This window comes from Amblyomma mixtum, chromosome 7 (assembly GCF_055824585.1).
Source record: "Amblyomma mixtum isolate Tamu chromosome 7, ASM5582458v1, whole genome shotgun sequence".
NCBI classification, from domain to species: domain Eukaryota; kingdom Metazoa; phylum Arthropoda; class Arachnida; order Ixodida; family Ixodidae; genus Amblyomma; species Amblyomma mixtum.
The window spans coordinates 26,893,341-26,910,251 of NC_143018.1; the positions used below are offsets into that span (position 1 = coordinate 26,893,341).

At 45.5% G+C, this 16,911-nt stretch overlaps 1 protein-coding gene, 1 long non-coding RNA gene and 1 other non-coding gene across 3 annotated transcripts in view; 1 reads left to right on the forward strand and 2 right to left on the reverse strand.

Annotated features, from left to right (window-relative positions):
- LOC149335420 (uncharacterized) overlaps positions 1–16,911 on the reverse strand; it is a 268,956-nt gene that overhangs the window by 30,853 nt on the left and 221,192 nt on the right. The window lies entirely within an intron of this gene.
- On the reverse strand, positions 457–8,350 carry LOC149335421 (uncharacterized). The gene is made up of 3 exons (XM_089552109.1): positions 7,828–8,350; positions 5,084–5,234; positions 457–3,062 (listed from the first exon to the last, which is right to left on the reverse strand). The coding sequence occupies exons 1-3, from the start codon at positions 7,922–7,924 to the stop codon at positions 2,831–2,833; spliced, it is 480 nt and encodes a 159-aa protein (XP_089408235.1). The 5' UTR covers positions 7,925–8,350; the 3' UTR covers positions 457–2,830.
- TRNAE-CUC (transfer RNA glutamic acid (anticodon CUC)) lies at positions 12,692–12,763 on the forward strand. The gene has a single exon. It is a non-coding gene; the product is annotated as a tRNA-Glu (tRNA).

The following is a 16,911-nucleotide window of genomic DNA, read 5'->3' on the forward strand; positions in this document are numbered from 1 at the left end:
TGTGGATTGCAGTATCTGTGAATAAGCAATAAAATAATTTATAGAATGAAAGGTTTGCGATAACCCTGTAGCACCTTTTGTACGATTTCGTCTGTACTTTCATTAACTATTGCGCTTTTTGTACCTTTCTTTCTTTGTTTTATAATGCCGCAAGCAGGTAGAAAGAAGTCAGAGTTTGAAAGTAATCCGTGCCCACGACGGCTCCTGTACTGAGACATATACATTTACAGGATCCATACAGCAGGAGAAACCCATTGTATTTGCTCAGTTCCAAACTACAACACGTTATCACTGTTTTCCTTCGCTTAAGGCAGAGCGAAATGCGTCTTGTCGCTAATAACTGAAGAATTATAGACTGTTTCATCTTCCATTACATTCGTGGAAGCCCTGAAAAAGCCTACAGCCGGCTGCATTGCAGAACACAGAACCAAGCCAGTTCAAAAGAAAACTTCCAGATTCAGGCTCTCACATGACTTTATTTCGCTTCTATATACGCAGTCCTTGCTTATTTACAGGAGTATCTTCAACATCAGTAGAGGATGTCGAGTATCATGAGGCACGTATACATTAGGCACGTTGAGCTGAGTCGGGGGAGGATGCGAACAGACGCGGACCTATTCCGAACGTGACAGTCACTGCGGTGTATAGTCTCACCTATGCACGAGCATCAGTATGTAACTCTTAGTACCGGCTACACTCCGAACAGAAAGAAGTAAGTAAAGAGTGAAGTTGTCCCCTAGTGCACAACCTTTAAAAAAGGGTGTGTACTAGAGGACAACTTTACTCCCTTTTACTCCCATATGGACGTATTCGTGTTCAGAGTGTAGAATATCTAAAAGGTAAACTCAAAGCACCTTTTCTTAAGAATGGGGCCCCTGGAAAAATTAAAGCAAATCACAACTACACAGTAGCTCAATATTGCCTTGGCCGATTTCCTTGGTGCTAGTACTGAGGGGGTCTAAAAAAAAGCATTATATAAAGATAACAGTAAGTGATGCCTCTCCGAGCACCCAAGAATGGCACGCTAAAATTTATTTTTCGGTTTTCGTTTCATCGAGCAGCTGGTCTAGTAGCAGAGTATAAACAACCATAGGACTTCCAAGTAGAACCACACTACATTCAGACAAACTGCTAAGCAAACACTGACGAAATTTCACAATCGGAACAGAAAATAGCTGTCATGAGATGCTCTTGTGGTCATGGTGTTCATTGAAAAACAACTGATCGTAGTCCCTGTGATATTTTGTGCAAGTATACCCTTCTTCCCGATTTTATGAGCATTAAGTAATGATGAAAAATGTCCTGAGGTACAGCATTCCAAACCTGTTTTTCTCCATATATCTGCATAAAACATTCCATCTAAAAGTATATATACTAGGAAAAATAAGGTTCCCAGCTCAACTTCAGGAGAACTACGCACCCTGTGGCCATCCAAGTAGTCATAAAACTATGTTAGGCTCAAGCACTTCCGCGTCACAAAAGCACAAGCTGCACACTGACACCCGCGTGACGAAACATGACGTCAGTACTTATAGCAGGCTGGTGTAAGCAATACATGGAGAATAGAGTACAGTAGCCGAAGTGTTGAGCACAGTGCTACATGGGAATGAGGACCGGAAGACGTACTGCGCAATGTTTTTGTCGCTCCATTACAGAGTTCTAGCGAAGCGCATCTGCACTCTACTGTGCACTCTGGATCCAACAAAAACATATATGCAATGACATTTTTCTGCCGGTAATCGCTCTGCAAATGCGTACAGGAGACAGGCTGTCGCGCCAAGCAGCCATAGTTGGAAACTCAGCTTACGGATGTGCTTAGCTGAAACTCACTAACAGTGTTCGAACACGTGTTGAACTGCCACACGCAACACGCGCTTCATACGGCACTGACGTCATGGAAAGTCTCGTGGGTGCGCTCTACAAATGTTCACTAACCATGTTACAGCCTACAGTTGTCTCGCTGGCCCCCTCTAGAGATAGCTAGAACCACTGCAGTCGAAGCATCATCATCATCACCATCAGCCTGACCACGTCCTCTGCAGGGCAAAGTCCTCTCCCATGTCTCTCCAATTAACCCAGTCCTTTGCCAGTTGCGGCCACCGTATCCCCGCAAACTTTTTATGTCGTCCGCCCACCTAACTTTCTGCCACCCCCTGCTAGGCTTGCCTTCTACAGCATATATGCTTCGGCCGAAGCATGTGCTGGAAAATAGGGCAAGTCTAGAAAGGCATCGGTCAAAGGCGGGTATAACAGGCTCACTTCTCTGGCCTTCAGTTCAACACAGACTTAAACGAGCTGTCCTCGAATGAAAAATAGCGAGTTTTAGCTCACAGCGCATGGCCTGCGAAACAGGCTTCAACTGCGCATGCGCATTTCGCGCCTCGCCCGCAGACGAATTCCGAGACAAGGTGCGCTAACGCCCCATCATGGCAGTTTCTGGCTTTATCAAAATGAAGCATTCGGCGACACGTCACACACAAAACACAGTAGTAACCCACTGGAGACAAAGATCAAAGAAAGAATGGCAGCAAAAAGAAAGAGAGAAAAAAAAAAGCACGAAGGCCACGCTTTTTCTTGGCCGCGAGGGAGCGCGTTATGCAGCGTATAGATAGATACTTTCCAGTGACGTCATCCACTGTGGACGCCATGTTGGTGAACCAGGAGTGTTTCTGCGGAAATCTGAGAAAAGCTGGCAACTGCACTCGGAAAGCGTTTGACAGAAGCTGTACGGCCGGGGTACACCGTCATGGCGTCTGTGACGTCACGTGCAAGCCATCTATATATAGCACCTAGAGTTCGCCCGGCACTTGCGCCATCATCATCATCATCGTCACAAGAGCAGGGAGAAGGCCAGCACGGCGGCCGAGACGCAGATGACGACCAGGCCGGAGGCCGAGGGGGCGACGGCGGAGCTGCACTTGCGGCTGTCGAACTTGTGGCACGTGTTGCGCACGTACTTCTGCGTCGTGGACTCGAGGAACTTGAGCGCGTACTTGCCGGCCCCGTCTCCGCAGCTGTGCCGGACGTTCTTCATGTAGCAGTCCAGGTAGGTCGAGTACTTGCTGCGAGGGAAAAAAAGTGAGGAAAGGGCATTGACGTAATGCGTTGGTATATGGTTTACGGGGATTTTAAACGTCCCAAAGCGACTCGGGCTATGAGGGACGCCGTAGTGGAGGGCTCCGGAAATTTCGACCACCTCGTGCACTTACATCGCACAGTACGCGGGCCTCTAGAATTTCGCCGCCATCGAAATTCGGCCGCCATTTCATTCACGTAATGTGACACTAATTTTTTTTAATATAATACGCTCTGCAAGACTCAATATATGCGGTCATTTAAAATTCAGGGTGAATTTTCTTAATGGAATATATTCGCGTTAATAGCTGTTAAAGCTCCTAAGCAACGCTGGGCATTAAAGTGTTTAGTCACTGGCAGTATTAGTTTTCGTAACGGTTCGAAGGATACATACAATGGAGCGCATAAAAAGGAAATTAGCAAGCTTCATTTTCAGTACCATATAAAAGGGGAAACTCGCACGGTTACCGTTGTGCTGTAAAATAATGTCTAGAATTGAAATCTGCACGGCCGCAAGACAGCTTTTCTCACGGTCCTCTTCAGTGTCATGCCCGGTAAAATTAGACTAAAACCAAAACCAGAAGAGTCATCACAGCCACGCGCACCCCTCAACTCTCATTTTCGCAAATATTAACGCTCGTGTTAGAACAGGTTTTCGGTCCACACTACGGTGAAAGTTGGAATTCTCTATCCGCCAGCTGTTTTGAAGCCCGCGGTTCTGCGGCGTAATTAAAGCATAATTTGTCTCTTTAGTGCATGCTTTCTCATTTTCGGCAATTCCTGTTCTTTTGTGCTTCAACCCGTTGTGGTTTTCCATTCGTATTTTGTAATGTCTGATAGCCTCTGCTGCTTTAATCAAGGCATTACGGTGAAACAAAATAGGACGACACGCAGAAGAATAACTACACTTCGATCCCGCAAAGGACAGCATTTAAAGCCTCATCGGGAAGAAAATGTGTCGTAAGTAGTAAAATTCGCCCATTGGCTGGAGGGAAGTGACGTCACCATACCGGAAGTACGTTACCATACCGGAACTGACGCCACTTGCGGCAAAAGCATTAACAGCTTCTGATGCTATAACATTCTCAGCACATAAGGTAACTATAGTTGTGGCTGTGATCTTTTTTTTTTTCAAACTTAGTCCCACTTTTTTATCAATTTAACTAGTAACCCGTATATTTGCAGATGAAAAGCCACAATTATAACGTGACGTTCCCGATCAAACTACGCTTACAGACTCAAGCCCGTCGTTACCTTACTAAGCCGTGAGACCTATTATAGCTCCCGCAGTGAGCGGAACGAACTTAGATCTAAGCACGCACAATGCCTCTCTCGCAGCTGGCACTTTTGCTTTGATTAAATATACGTAGGGAAATGCTGTGTCTTCAATTATGTGGAATTATTTTATGTTCTTCTGCGAACGAAAACATACTATCGACATTTGCATATAACTAGTAACGTTCCATCTTCGCCAAAAGTAACTAGGCAACGGGTTTGCTTCTCTGCCATGCCCTTACAAAAACTTCTTCAGACAGAGTATCGACTGTCCGTAGACTTTTGTCTATAAAGTCTATAGAGTTTCTATAGACAAATCCTGTAGACTAGACTAGAGCAATATCATCCCACAGACGATCTACAGATTTATGGCCATACGCTTTTAGCATATTTTATTTTATGTAAACAGATTATAGGCTATTTAGTCTATCGGAAGTCATTAAGGTCTATAGGAAGCCTATGACAGTATATAGAGCATTTTTATAAGGGAGTAATTTAGCCCTTACAGCGGCCCTAAACACCATAAGCTTCTCAAGGGTGAGGACACGACTACCCCTTACACAGATCTAGAGCTGGAGGGTTGCCATCAGCGCTCCATTACACAGCTGAGATACAAACCCAATTGCCTTGTTAATTTTGGCGCAGACAGTACATGATACGCAGGAGAATACAGGGGTTAAGCCTGGTACCAGCTGTTCCAACAAAAAACTCTTTTTAAGCGTGACAAACCCACCAGCAAAGGCCCTTCTTTTCTCTACTCGACTTGTCCTGCTTGGGATTGGAGCCGAACGCTTGTTCCAGCGCACTGAATTCGCTTTTCTTCTTTCCGCAGGCGCCGCTAACGTCCGCCAACTTCTGGAAGCAGCCGATGTACTTGAGCATGCCTGCGAATGTCGCGACGAGAACGCTTTACGAAAATCACATATGATCCTGGCAAAAAAAACAATTAAACGTTCAAAGACAACACCAGCGAGGCAGAAGACAGAAAGAGGGTTGAGTAAAAAGTGACCTTTATGCAGTATTCGTGTGCATGCGTCCGCAGACCTGTCTGTAGCGCTAGAACTCCGTGTCGTCTGCGCTCCGCAGCGCGCAAAGCGACGTCTAGCGGTAGCGCCTGGTTCGAGACAGCACAACTTTCAGTATCGTCTGAGCATCAGACTTGCGCTATCTCGAACCAGGAGCTACTGCTATACTATGCGCGCTGCGGAGCGCAGACGACACGGAGTTCTAGCGCTATAGACAGGTTTGTGGACGAGTGTACAACTAAGTTCTGCTGTGAAAGAGACTACATCCTTCATTGCAGCCACATTACTCTTCCTCGGCGATACGCAAATCGTACGCATGTTAAAGTCTTCGTTGCTACCTAACCAGAAAGCTCACCTCCACGGTTATATACAAGCGTAAGAATATTGATGCCTTTACTAGCGTGGAACACTGGAACGTTCATTTATTTTGCTGCTGCTGTTTCATCAGCTCCGGCCATGGGCTCCTGTTGCCAACTGTTTTTTTTTTCTTAATTTGCATCCTACAATAGTCAACGCCGCCTATGTCGCCCAAGGCATTGTCATTCCCCAGCACGCTATACCCAAAGTCAAACCATTTAGCTGAAAGAACAGTTCTTCGGTCGGATTACATGGTCTCCTTACACTGTTCTCACACTGCACAAGCTATTTGGAAAAGAAACGCTGTTGGTGGCAAGTGTAGTGCGCGATGCTCAATTCGACTTCTGCTGGACAGAACAGTGCAAATTTGCTAAATAAGCGCGACTAACCGCAAGAACTGTTCTGCCATTTCAGTTTTTGTTTCATAAACCAGACCTTTTTAGCGTAAGAAGCAGCCCCAGAATTAGAAGAATCGTTGAGATAAAGCATCCGTTAACCTCCCTGCCCTCACCCGGCTATCGACGTCTTTTTTTCTTAGTCTCTTTTTTTTCAGTCTTCTTCATGTTCGAGTGTGACTCATATAGCGTCTGATATCAGGCGAAGGTGTCACCACTCAAGCCGTTCGCAGCAGGTTTTACGAGCGGACTTAAAGTGTTTTTATCCGTTGCAGGAATCTCTACATAATCACAGCGCGCTTCTTAGCATACTGGAGCATCTTTACAAGTAAAGGTCGTTCAGTGGTGGTTCGCAAGAAGCTTGGTGGATGCGTTTGTGTACTGGATATTCTGTTTCCTTTTCATCATCATCATCATCATTTATTGACCCTTAAAGACCCCTGGGTGGTGGGGCATTACATAAGGGGGGGGGGGGGGGGGGGGTTACATAACAAAAATACACCAGGTCACAATCAGTGCCATATACATGTACTGGCAGGATGTAAAGAAAAAAAATGTACATAAACCCATCGCAGAGAGTGGCCAAACATATGTGAAACGGTTGTTAAACACAAAAAGAATAATCAACATCAGGTTTTTAAGTGCGACAGCAGCAATTGGCGGAACTTAGATGGATCTCGTTCGATCCATCCGAGAAGTATGTGAGCGGTTGCCGTGCTAGCAATATGGCATCGTACTAATGGAAACAGACGCGCTAACAATATGTTGACATGGCAGCTGTGCAATTAATTACGGGCCTTCCGCGTTTTAAATAGAAGCTTTATACAGAACAGACATGCTCATTTCGAGCTTTGAGGAATACAGCATGTTTCCTGTACGATCGTTTTGATGGCCTTTAATAAAACAGCCACATAGTGTGCTGCTGTACCCTAGACAAAGGGCTCTGCAGCTCGATAGAGCCGATTAGAAATGGGCTGCTTATCAGTATGTGTTGGGACGAACGATAATCTGAACACTGACCACAAGTTCTTCTCTCACCCCGCACCATTGTTTCCACGAAGAAGCAAGGATTACTAATTTGCCAACCAAAGCATTCATCAGTCTGTTAGATTAAAACACCTGCATCCACGTCACCAACCTTAGTTTCGTCACTCCCTTCATGGCGAAACATTCTGACTCAGCGGTCGACATGTGCTTAGGTCACGAGCTCGTTGACTTAGAAAGTATTATCAAAAAAAAAAAAGCGCGTTGCTACCATAAAATCCTGATTTGAAGCAACTGCAACAAAACATGAAAGAATATCGAGCTTCCCCCTTAATTATTTCATGGAACTCACACTCAAAGGGGACACCTAAATTGAACGCCCAGGTCATTTCAATTACGATTTCACGTAACCCGTTGCTCAGGGGAAAATTAACGCAAAGCCCTTATAGCCCTAATGCTCACTATGCCAGCGAGTTCGCGCCGCGATGAAACTACATGCTGCAAATAGCACGCTGCGCACCCTATACGTACAGGAATATTCACTTCCAAACAAAATCGCTTCCGATACATGCGAAACGGCACCACGCAAGCTCGGATGATTACGGACTGCGTCATCTGACACGACGTCAAAAGAACAAGAATGGGAACGAGACGCCCAGGGGGGCGTGGCCGAAGACAATGGTGCAAGCCAATAAACCATGAACATGGCTACTCACCGCTGCTATCGGCTACCGCGTCACGTGGAAGGCACAGCAACAACATGGCGGCCAACACAACCAATGTCAAAGACACAACCACTGGTTTCGAAGCCATGGCTTCCTAAGGCGGGCACTCGGAAGAAGCTCGGCGGTACACGCGCGCACACCGGAGAAGCAGCAACGAAGCGCTCAAGCGACGAACCTCGAAATAGAACGCGCACCGCAAACCTACACCTCGCCGCTCCCGCGCGACACGGAAAGTTCGTTATGGAGGCAACGGTTGCAGTGGGCGGCGGCGACGTCGGAGGAACGCAGTTGAAATGCTTGCGCTCTGAAGAAACACAAAGAATTGGTTTCGGTTTCGCAACCACGCTAACACTGCTGCGCACTCTTGTGGCTTGACTGGTTGTTGCCAGATGCTTGCAGAGCGGTTTAAACAGCGTCGTAGTCGGCGACGCCGGCACTGGGTCAACGCAGCAAACGCACTCGCCCACTGTTGCGAGGGCGTCGATGAAGGAAGGCCTTGAGCGCGCCCGCCCGCTCCTTTTCGGGAAACCGTGGAGTACAGATGATTGGGACAGAGTAGGGCACCGCGAAGAAGCGCGGGTGGCTGCTTGCTGGGAGAGCGCCGTTGGGACACAGAACTAGACGGAAAGAGAGTGCGGTACGCGAACTGGTGGAGAGAGAAGCTAGTCCCCGACCGTACCCTAGAGATGAGCAGAGCACGGATTCTTTTTCGCTCGGTGATGGGAGGGCGCGTTGGGCTGTAGGTGCGTCGGACGGTTGTTGGGAAGCCGCCCAAATCCACGCTCCGCTGTATCTTCGATTAGTCGCTTTTCGTTCTTGTATTTGTTTTTCTTTCCTCGTCACATTCATGCCGCCGGCGAGAGACCTTGCGGAGGTTTTGCTGAGGAGAACCGGCGAAGACCGACCCACACGTGACCTGCCCGCGACGCTTGGCCTGGTTAAGTTTCTGGCTTGCCTCTATTACGCGTCCTTGCTGAGCAAAAAAATAAAACAGAATCAGGCTAACGGCGAGATTCAGAGCGAGAAGCAAGGTTAAGTGCGCGTGATGTAGGAGGAGAGGAGGGAATGCCGCGGAAAATATAAAGAAAACGACCGATGAGTAGAAGAAAAGTCGAACTCGGGTGTTTATATAGTGCCGGAATTTAAACGATTAAAGGCTCGTTTTTCTAATGACGTATTCCAATCGGTGATCCGTCTAATGTTTCCTTGCTCCGTGAATCCGAACTTAGTTTTTCAATGGGCGTTTAGGATACGGATACTGGGTTCTAATTGAACAGCCACGCATATCTTGCTACTACACGGATTCGGAAAGATATCGCCGACTGGAATGCGCCATATAGAGCGTTTTCCAGATTTGTTGAGAATCGATACGGCGAACAGGTAACATTGCAGTTTGGATGCGTACCGAAAATTCATTGTGTTCCCTAGAGAATACGTATCAGGGGGTTGCAAAAGGACATTGCCGTGTTACGCTGTAATTTTGATGTGTTGTGTGCTATTGCACCGTTCAAAGCAACCCGGCAGAGATGAAGTTCAATAAAGACATTTAGACATGTTAAGAGTACGGGAGCCCTCCTCTTAGAAGTCCCAAAGATGCAGCGGTCCCGAGCCTATCGCATCTTTTAGAACGGGATAGTTCTCTGCGCATGGCACTAGGTATGAGTTCGATTATTGCAGTGCCATTGCGAATAAAAACAGAAAATCTTTGCAAAACTATTGAAAAACGACAACGTAAATGCGTTATGAATAGGGCCCGTAAATTTAGGCATTTGCCTAAAAATGCCTATAAACGCCTAAACGAGGGCTTTTTGCACTTGCCTGCCTTTTTGTCATTTTTTAGGAAATTCTACCTATTTAACCGCAATTTTTGCCTATAAATGCCTAAATCCGGCACTTCGGTCCTCGGTGACGTTTTTCAATTTTGAGACATGTGTCTATGTATGGTGAAAGGCACGCGCCGATGCACGCACAAAAGGCGCGGGTCTCGCCGAATGTTTTTTTCGAATTGTAACTTGAACGTAGTGTAACGAAATCTTTATCTCGAAGTGTAGCAAGAGGCGAGTTTGGAAAGTGACCTGACATACATTAGTGCAATCTTCTCAACATTGACGGAAAGAATGACAAAGTTGGAAAAGGCTGGACTCTCAATAGATGAATCGTGGAAGGTAGTGGCAGAAGTACCGCAGCACTTCGTGGACTGGAAGGAAAGGGCGGTACTGCTTCTACGAAGATGCAACAAATGGTAGAAAAAAATAGATGCCTAGAAACAATTTCCCAAATAAGAGTCTTTCTATGCATACGGCCACATCACCTGAAGGCCTAAGCCTTTATCAACTCTCATGTTTTAGGTTCGCGCCACTAAGTTCATGCGATTTCAAAAGAAGCCGTTTAAGGTACAAAACTATGCTTAGCGAAAACCGAAGGAGCTTCACGTTCTAAAACCTGAGAATGTGCTTTATTGCTTCAGTTGAGGACTCCGTACGCTCCATGCTTGACTTATAAATCTTGTACTTCTGAATAAAGAGTATTATTCAAAGGGCCTATTTTTGTTTTATAGAGCCTATTTCAGTGTTTTTTAGAGCCTAGATGCCTGCCTATTTCGGGGTTCTTTAGTGCCTAAATTTCCGGGCCCTAGTTATGAACGTATGAACGTTCAGCTTATGTATTGCTTTCGAAACAAAATAAAACTGGGATAGGTGTACGGTTAAACTAAAAAAACTCTCTCTGATTTCGATCAGTTCTCTGTGAATCATGTCGCAGTATGCAATATACTGCAAAGTTAATGAGACATGCACCTAAATTGGTGATACTGATTTACTGTGACCCAAGTAAGTCTACTTGGACGCCTCGCTTGTTCAGGAGGCGTACATACTTATTGACAATCGCTCCAGGCGCTATTATTACACTGAAAGGATAGCGGCAGGAGTTCCGCCAAATCTGTGTCAAGGCTGATACGCTGCAGAATCTCCTACAAACGCTATTCTCGGAGGCCTTTTACGGGAGTTGGTTACACAATTCTGCTGTCTGTTGATAAGAGCTGACTTCCAGCGGCCTCCATGTGTCGAACCCACAGGCAGCGTTTTGTTATCGATAATCAGATGTCCACTGTCCAATGAAGCAATCCTTCACTTCGCTGCCACACAGATGTACAACATCACGACACAGCTATATGATTCATGAGTAGTAAAATCACTGAGATTCATGCTACGGCTAATACTACTACTACTACTGCTGCTACTGCTACCACTATCACTATGAGGATTGACATCCATTATTACAGCGCAAAGACGGCACAGAACAAGAAGGGGACACAACAGCGCTGACTGTCAACTAAGTTTTATTCGAGACCAGTAGGGTTTTTATAACACCTGGCGATCAGAACAGGAAAACAAACATACAAGAATAGCTGTAGGCACGCGCAAGGGTACAGTAACGACGGTTGTCCGGCACGTGTCAGATTGCACATTCTAGATACTTCATCTCTTTCTGGGACAATGCCACTGATGGTGCGCTTATGCACTCGTACTGTACCCTTGCGCGTGCCTACAGCTATTCTTGTATGTTTGTTTTCCTGTTCTGATCGCCAGGTGTTATAAAAACTCTACTGGTCTCGAATAAAATTTAGTTGACAGTCAGCGCTGTTGTGTCCCCTTCTTGTTCTGTGCCGTCTTTGCGCTGTAATAATGGATGTAGGTAACCAACTCGCCCAAAATGTTGTATTATGAGGATTGGTAGCATAACTGGAACCCCATTGTTATACTGTTATTCGAACAGCATACTACTACAACTAATTCGACGACGTAAATTCACCAATCCTTATCTCATATAGCTAGTGCTACAAAATATAGAAACCAAAATTTTTGGTTAAGGTTTTCGGGGCTAGGTTGATATCTGATATCAGTGCGGTATGTGTTACAAAAGGTAGACGTTAGAGGTGGCTGGTTTGAGCATGGCTGGTTTGAGCATGGCTGGTTTGAGGTAATGGTTTGAGCATCCGCATCGCATAGGTGCAGGGTTGGTTCCCCGGTGACGCTGGGTACCCACCAGTGATACAATGGGCACAACCTTTGCCCTGGCCTGGAGTTCGGCTTATTTTAGGGTGAAATGCTTGGGAAATGGGTATTCAGCTTCACCTTGAGTAGATGAAAATATCTTGTACTAAGGCGCTCTTTGTCTGAGTAAAGTTTCGCTTTCTTCTGATAGCAAAAGCGAATAGGTTCTTTTCCTCTTCTTTCTTCCTTTGCACCAGGGGTGCCCCGTCGGAGACGGCTTGTTATAATGACTTGAAGGCTGAAGGTCTATAGGAGACGATACTCGGCAACAACTGAGAAACTTTCAGGGGATATATACTGGAGCTTTATATACAATAGTTTACATATATATATACAAGTTGAGCAGTGAGCACAACAACAACATGGAACTGGCTAACATTTAGGGGAGGCCCCTACTCGGCATAGCCGAAGATGCGTTACATCTGTCTCCGTCCCCATTTAGGTCTCACACAATACGCCGGGTGCCGGCGGTCGTCGCAAACGCCTTCTTGGGATCGGCAAAAGCCTACTGATCCGTTACAGTCTGTATGTAGATTCCCTTGGGCCATTAAAATTGACCATCCTTGTCATTTCAAAATTCACTGAGTGCCATTAACAGGCTTATTCATTACGCTAAAGTCTGCAAGAAGCCCTATCGTGGTTATTTCAGTTTTCATCTACGTTAAACTGTGACTCTCGGAAAATCCTTCCGTCATCAATCTTTATCTAATCACGGGTCCTACATAAGCAAACAATGAAAATGACCCCTTAAAAAATTATTCCCTTCTGGTATTTGTAGCTCGTAACTTCGTTTCATTTCCGTCTCCGGCATGGTCTAGTGGCTAGGATACCTGGCTCTCACCCAGGAGGCCCGGGTTCGATTCCCGGTGTCGGAAGTGCGCTTTCTTTTTTTTTTTTTTTACCGACATTTGTCGTCAGTTTCAAAAGCCGCGATCATCGAATTGCCCAAAGCAGCCTCTCATGCGAGTAGTCTAGACAAAACATGACAGCCTAACACTACTTTCTATCGACGACGCATATGGTGTCCAAAAATGTACGCTTCCCTCTACAGCCTCCCTGACAAACGTCTTTGTTTTTTTTTTCCTCGTTGACATGACAGTCTGTAAATGTAGGCCATCGTTCCGACGGCCTCTATTCTATCCGAGCACGTCAGACAAGCCAGTGACATTGTGTTCTCTGGTATGTTCCTTGGTCATTTATTCTTAATGAATTAACTATTAAGGGACGGTACGTAAAATATTCCCCATGACAGGCACAACAAGTTAGTCCTTCGAGCATGCAATGAATATTCGGCACGTATAAGAGTAGGGAGATACTTTCGAAGTAGTAATTTCAAGTATTTAGTACCAATGCCATAATCAAAGCTGTGTTAGTGAAACTTGGCCCAATGACGCACAAAAGTTTTAGTTTATTAAACCATGAAATTTGAGGAAAAAATTGTTTACAATTTTTAATTCCATTTTTTTTTCACATGTGTACCTTTTTCTCTAGACTGCCTCGTAACACAGCACAAATATTAGCCGTGCTGATAGGTACACATATATGTTATATCAATATAAGCGCATAAAACATACACTTTTTAACGTTTTTTTTCTGTATGAATTAAGTAACTTCCGATGGGAGGTAGAGAATTAAAGATAAATAGGTTCAAATTAATGCGTAACAAATAAGAATTACGTATATAAATGAACTGAACATATTTTTTGCAATGTTTAGGTGTTTGTTGGAAATACTGCTTTCTCCATTATTTCTGCCAACTTTCATTAACGCATCTTTGATTCCGCCATTCCTGCAGTTTTCTTTATTAATTTTCACCTAACCTTAAGGTTCCTCACGGGTAGCCTATCTTAAATCGAAGACCTCCGCAGAGGTAAACCTCAACATCGCGGGGTTTGGCTGGGACAAGATTGTTAAAATTCTGGCGAAAATGTCGCACTCGTCAAGGATCCAGCGGTTAGAACCCAAGGTCAGATCTGCGTTCCGGGCGCTAAAATTTGGAGTCGTTACTTCAAACGATGAGTTTGAAAAACACTCTGACATATGCGTCAGATGTAAATCGCATGATCCGATGAAAGTACTGAAGTTTTGACTTTCGAGTTGAGATTACAGAGTTCGCCATAGGCATACAGATCTCCGTTGGTGACAGCATTCCTGCCTTGTCCAAGGCACACTTCCAGTTTTAGCGCAGGCGAGCGCTGTATGGTACCGTGGGTGTAATCAGACTAATCCACCTAACGGCGACTTCGCAGAAAAAAAAAACCCTAGAGGCAGATGGCTGTAACCATCGGGTTATTATAACCAGCCCCTGTGCCAGCCACCCAAGTTGACGGCCAGAAAACGGATACAGAAACGGACGTATTGCTCGCGTCACAGTGCCGACCATATATTGCTAAGAGCACTCGGCAAACCTGTTCGGATTTGTGTCAGACCCCACACAGATCCACTGGCTAAAGTATCCTCATATTCTTACAAGCCCCGTACGAAAATCGGATGCAGAATGCAAACGCAGCGCGAAAACGGCGAGAAATCAATGGAGAACGCTCTGTCAAGCATTATTGCTCGAGTATAGGATGTAAACAGCTGCACGTACCCACGCTGTTTAAAAGTAAGACCCTTTACGAAGAAACGAGAACAATAACGACCGCGGCTCGCGTATGTCGCAAGTATGTTTTCCTGCCACGGTGGCTCAGTGGTTACGGCGCTCGGCTGCTGGCCCGAAAGACGCGGGTTCGATCACGGCCGCCGAATTTCGATGGAGGCGAAATTCTAGAGGCCCGTGTACTGTGCGATATCAGTGCACGTTAAAGAACCCCAGGTGGTCGAAATTTCCGGAGCCCTCCACTACGGCGCCCCTCATAGCCTGAGTTGCTTTGGGACGTTAAACCCCAATAAACCAAAAATCCAAACCCTTCGTTACGAGCTACCCACGTCTCATCCCTGCCAAATAGTAAACACGTACCAAACGGGTGCATTTTCGGCTTTTGCGCGCTTTTGCAATGCGTTTCGTCAATCCATAGCTTTCGAGAGGCAAGCCCGAGGTGAGAGAAGCCAACCAGGACCGCCGAACAGAGTGAAGAGGAAAAAAAAATTGAGGGAGGAAAAGAGCGAGGAGGCGAGAGGAAAGGATGAAGAGGAGGAGGAGGATACTGTGTTCGAATCGACGCATGCGCAGTGGAGCTGCCGTCTCCCGCCGGCGGATTTTTTCGAGGTCACGGCCGGCCTCTGTCTGTCGCTCGCAGACGAGCGGAGCCGTTTCCCTTCCCCCTTCATCTTTCTCCTCCTCCTCCTTCTTTGTTTTTCTTCTCTCTCTCTCTCTCTTTTCTACGCTTCCTCCGACTATCCTCTTCCTTCCTCGTTATAATTTCTTCATTTTTGGCCTTATGCATTTCCCGGTGTCGTATAGCTCTATCTCTTTCTTCTTATCCCCAGATTCACATCTTTCGTTTTCGTTGGTCTGTAGAACGTGTTTCTATCTCGTTCCTTCTGTTTATCCGGCGGGGGAGGTAGAAAAAAGATGGCTGCTTGGATCGATTTCGAGCAGCCAAGTCGAAGAGCCGTTTCTCTTTTATTTTTTATTTTTTCGCTAGTGCGCAGAGGAACCACGTGTTTTTTCGCTCGATCTGGATGATGCGTTTTATGGAGTCCGAGTTCCTATTTGCGGAATTTTGTTGCGTAGGCTTTTTTTTCCTGCGTCTATTTCTTTTTTTCGACACGCGTGCTCGGGGCTTACGTCACAAGAAATGCACGTGTGTTACGTGTGCGCCGAATGTACACGGGATGAATCCGTACTCGTGCTCTTTTCAGGCCTGTTTTGAAATGTGATGAGGCAAATTGAAATCAGGGCAGAGAGTGTATCGGCGGGATTGCGGAATTCAGAATGCGTCTCATCGGAAGTCGGAGCGAATATATGGCGGGAGCTATTCAGTTGCGAAATGAAAAGAGAAAAAAAAAGTCTGAATCGACTTTCTACGAGTTCGAAATTCAGATGTGAGCGGCGCTGCTTTGCTGCAACAAAAGACCTTTTTTTAAATGTACATATATCTAGAGAGAGGAAGGATTTTGTGTCCTTTTTTTTTTCCGCAGTATGAGATCGGAAGTTGAGGGTTGGGTTTCTGAGACCGGAAGGTAGAAGACATAGATGAGAGCTAAACGAAAAAAAAAAAAAGGCAGCCCATACATTTTATATTTTTGCGCCCAGGTAAATGAACCCCTTGTGGCACCTCGCATAGTCGAGGTACAGTCTCAAACAACAAAAATGTGTTCATAACTTGTAAAGGCAAACAGAAGGCGAGGAAGAGGAGCTTCTCCGAGAAAAAAATAATGAAACTGAACTGTCGTTTTATAAGTTTCTTAGAAAAAAAGAGGCCGAAGTAGTAAATATTACAGAGCATTTAGATGACTGATGACGTTGTAAAACCTGGCGGCTTTTCCACGTTGAAGTCTTGAGACGGGAAACTGTACTGTATTAAAAAGAAACATACATACAAAGAAAATCAAGGATCTCCAACGCGAAAACTTTGAACTAAGAAGTCCGGTTTGGGTAGCGAACTTGGTGGCAAGCTTGCTTTGATATTTGATGGCCTTGACTTAGGCTTGTTTATAGTAGCAGTCATGGTTAGAGCGAATGTTTATCTATATTAAATGGGCACAAACTTCCCCATTTCAGCTATTTGCCCGTTCGCGATACGACACGTTAAATACAAGTTTGTCAGAGATAACACTGTGAGCCGTCGATTACTTATCAGGTTAGACCTAAATACCAAACTCACAAATGTTCAGGCCCAACTGGTCGTAGATGCAGCCTAACCATATGTGTACAGTGTTGACGCACTTATTTCTGCACATTTGAACGACCTATGTGGTTCTTAGTCACTTAATCTATTTTCTTATCAGTGAGGCCCAGCTCGCCGTGTCCTTGAAAGCCAACTGCTTGTATCTTCTAAACGGAGATAACCAGTGCCGCAAGCGCCTGCATACCCTACGAGCACGAATTCACTGATAGTTTTCACAAAGCAGGATCTTG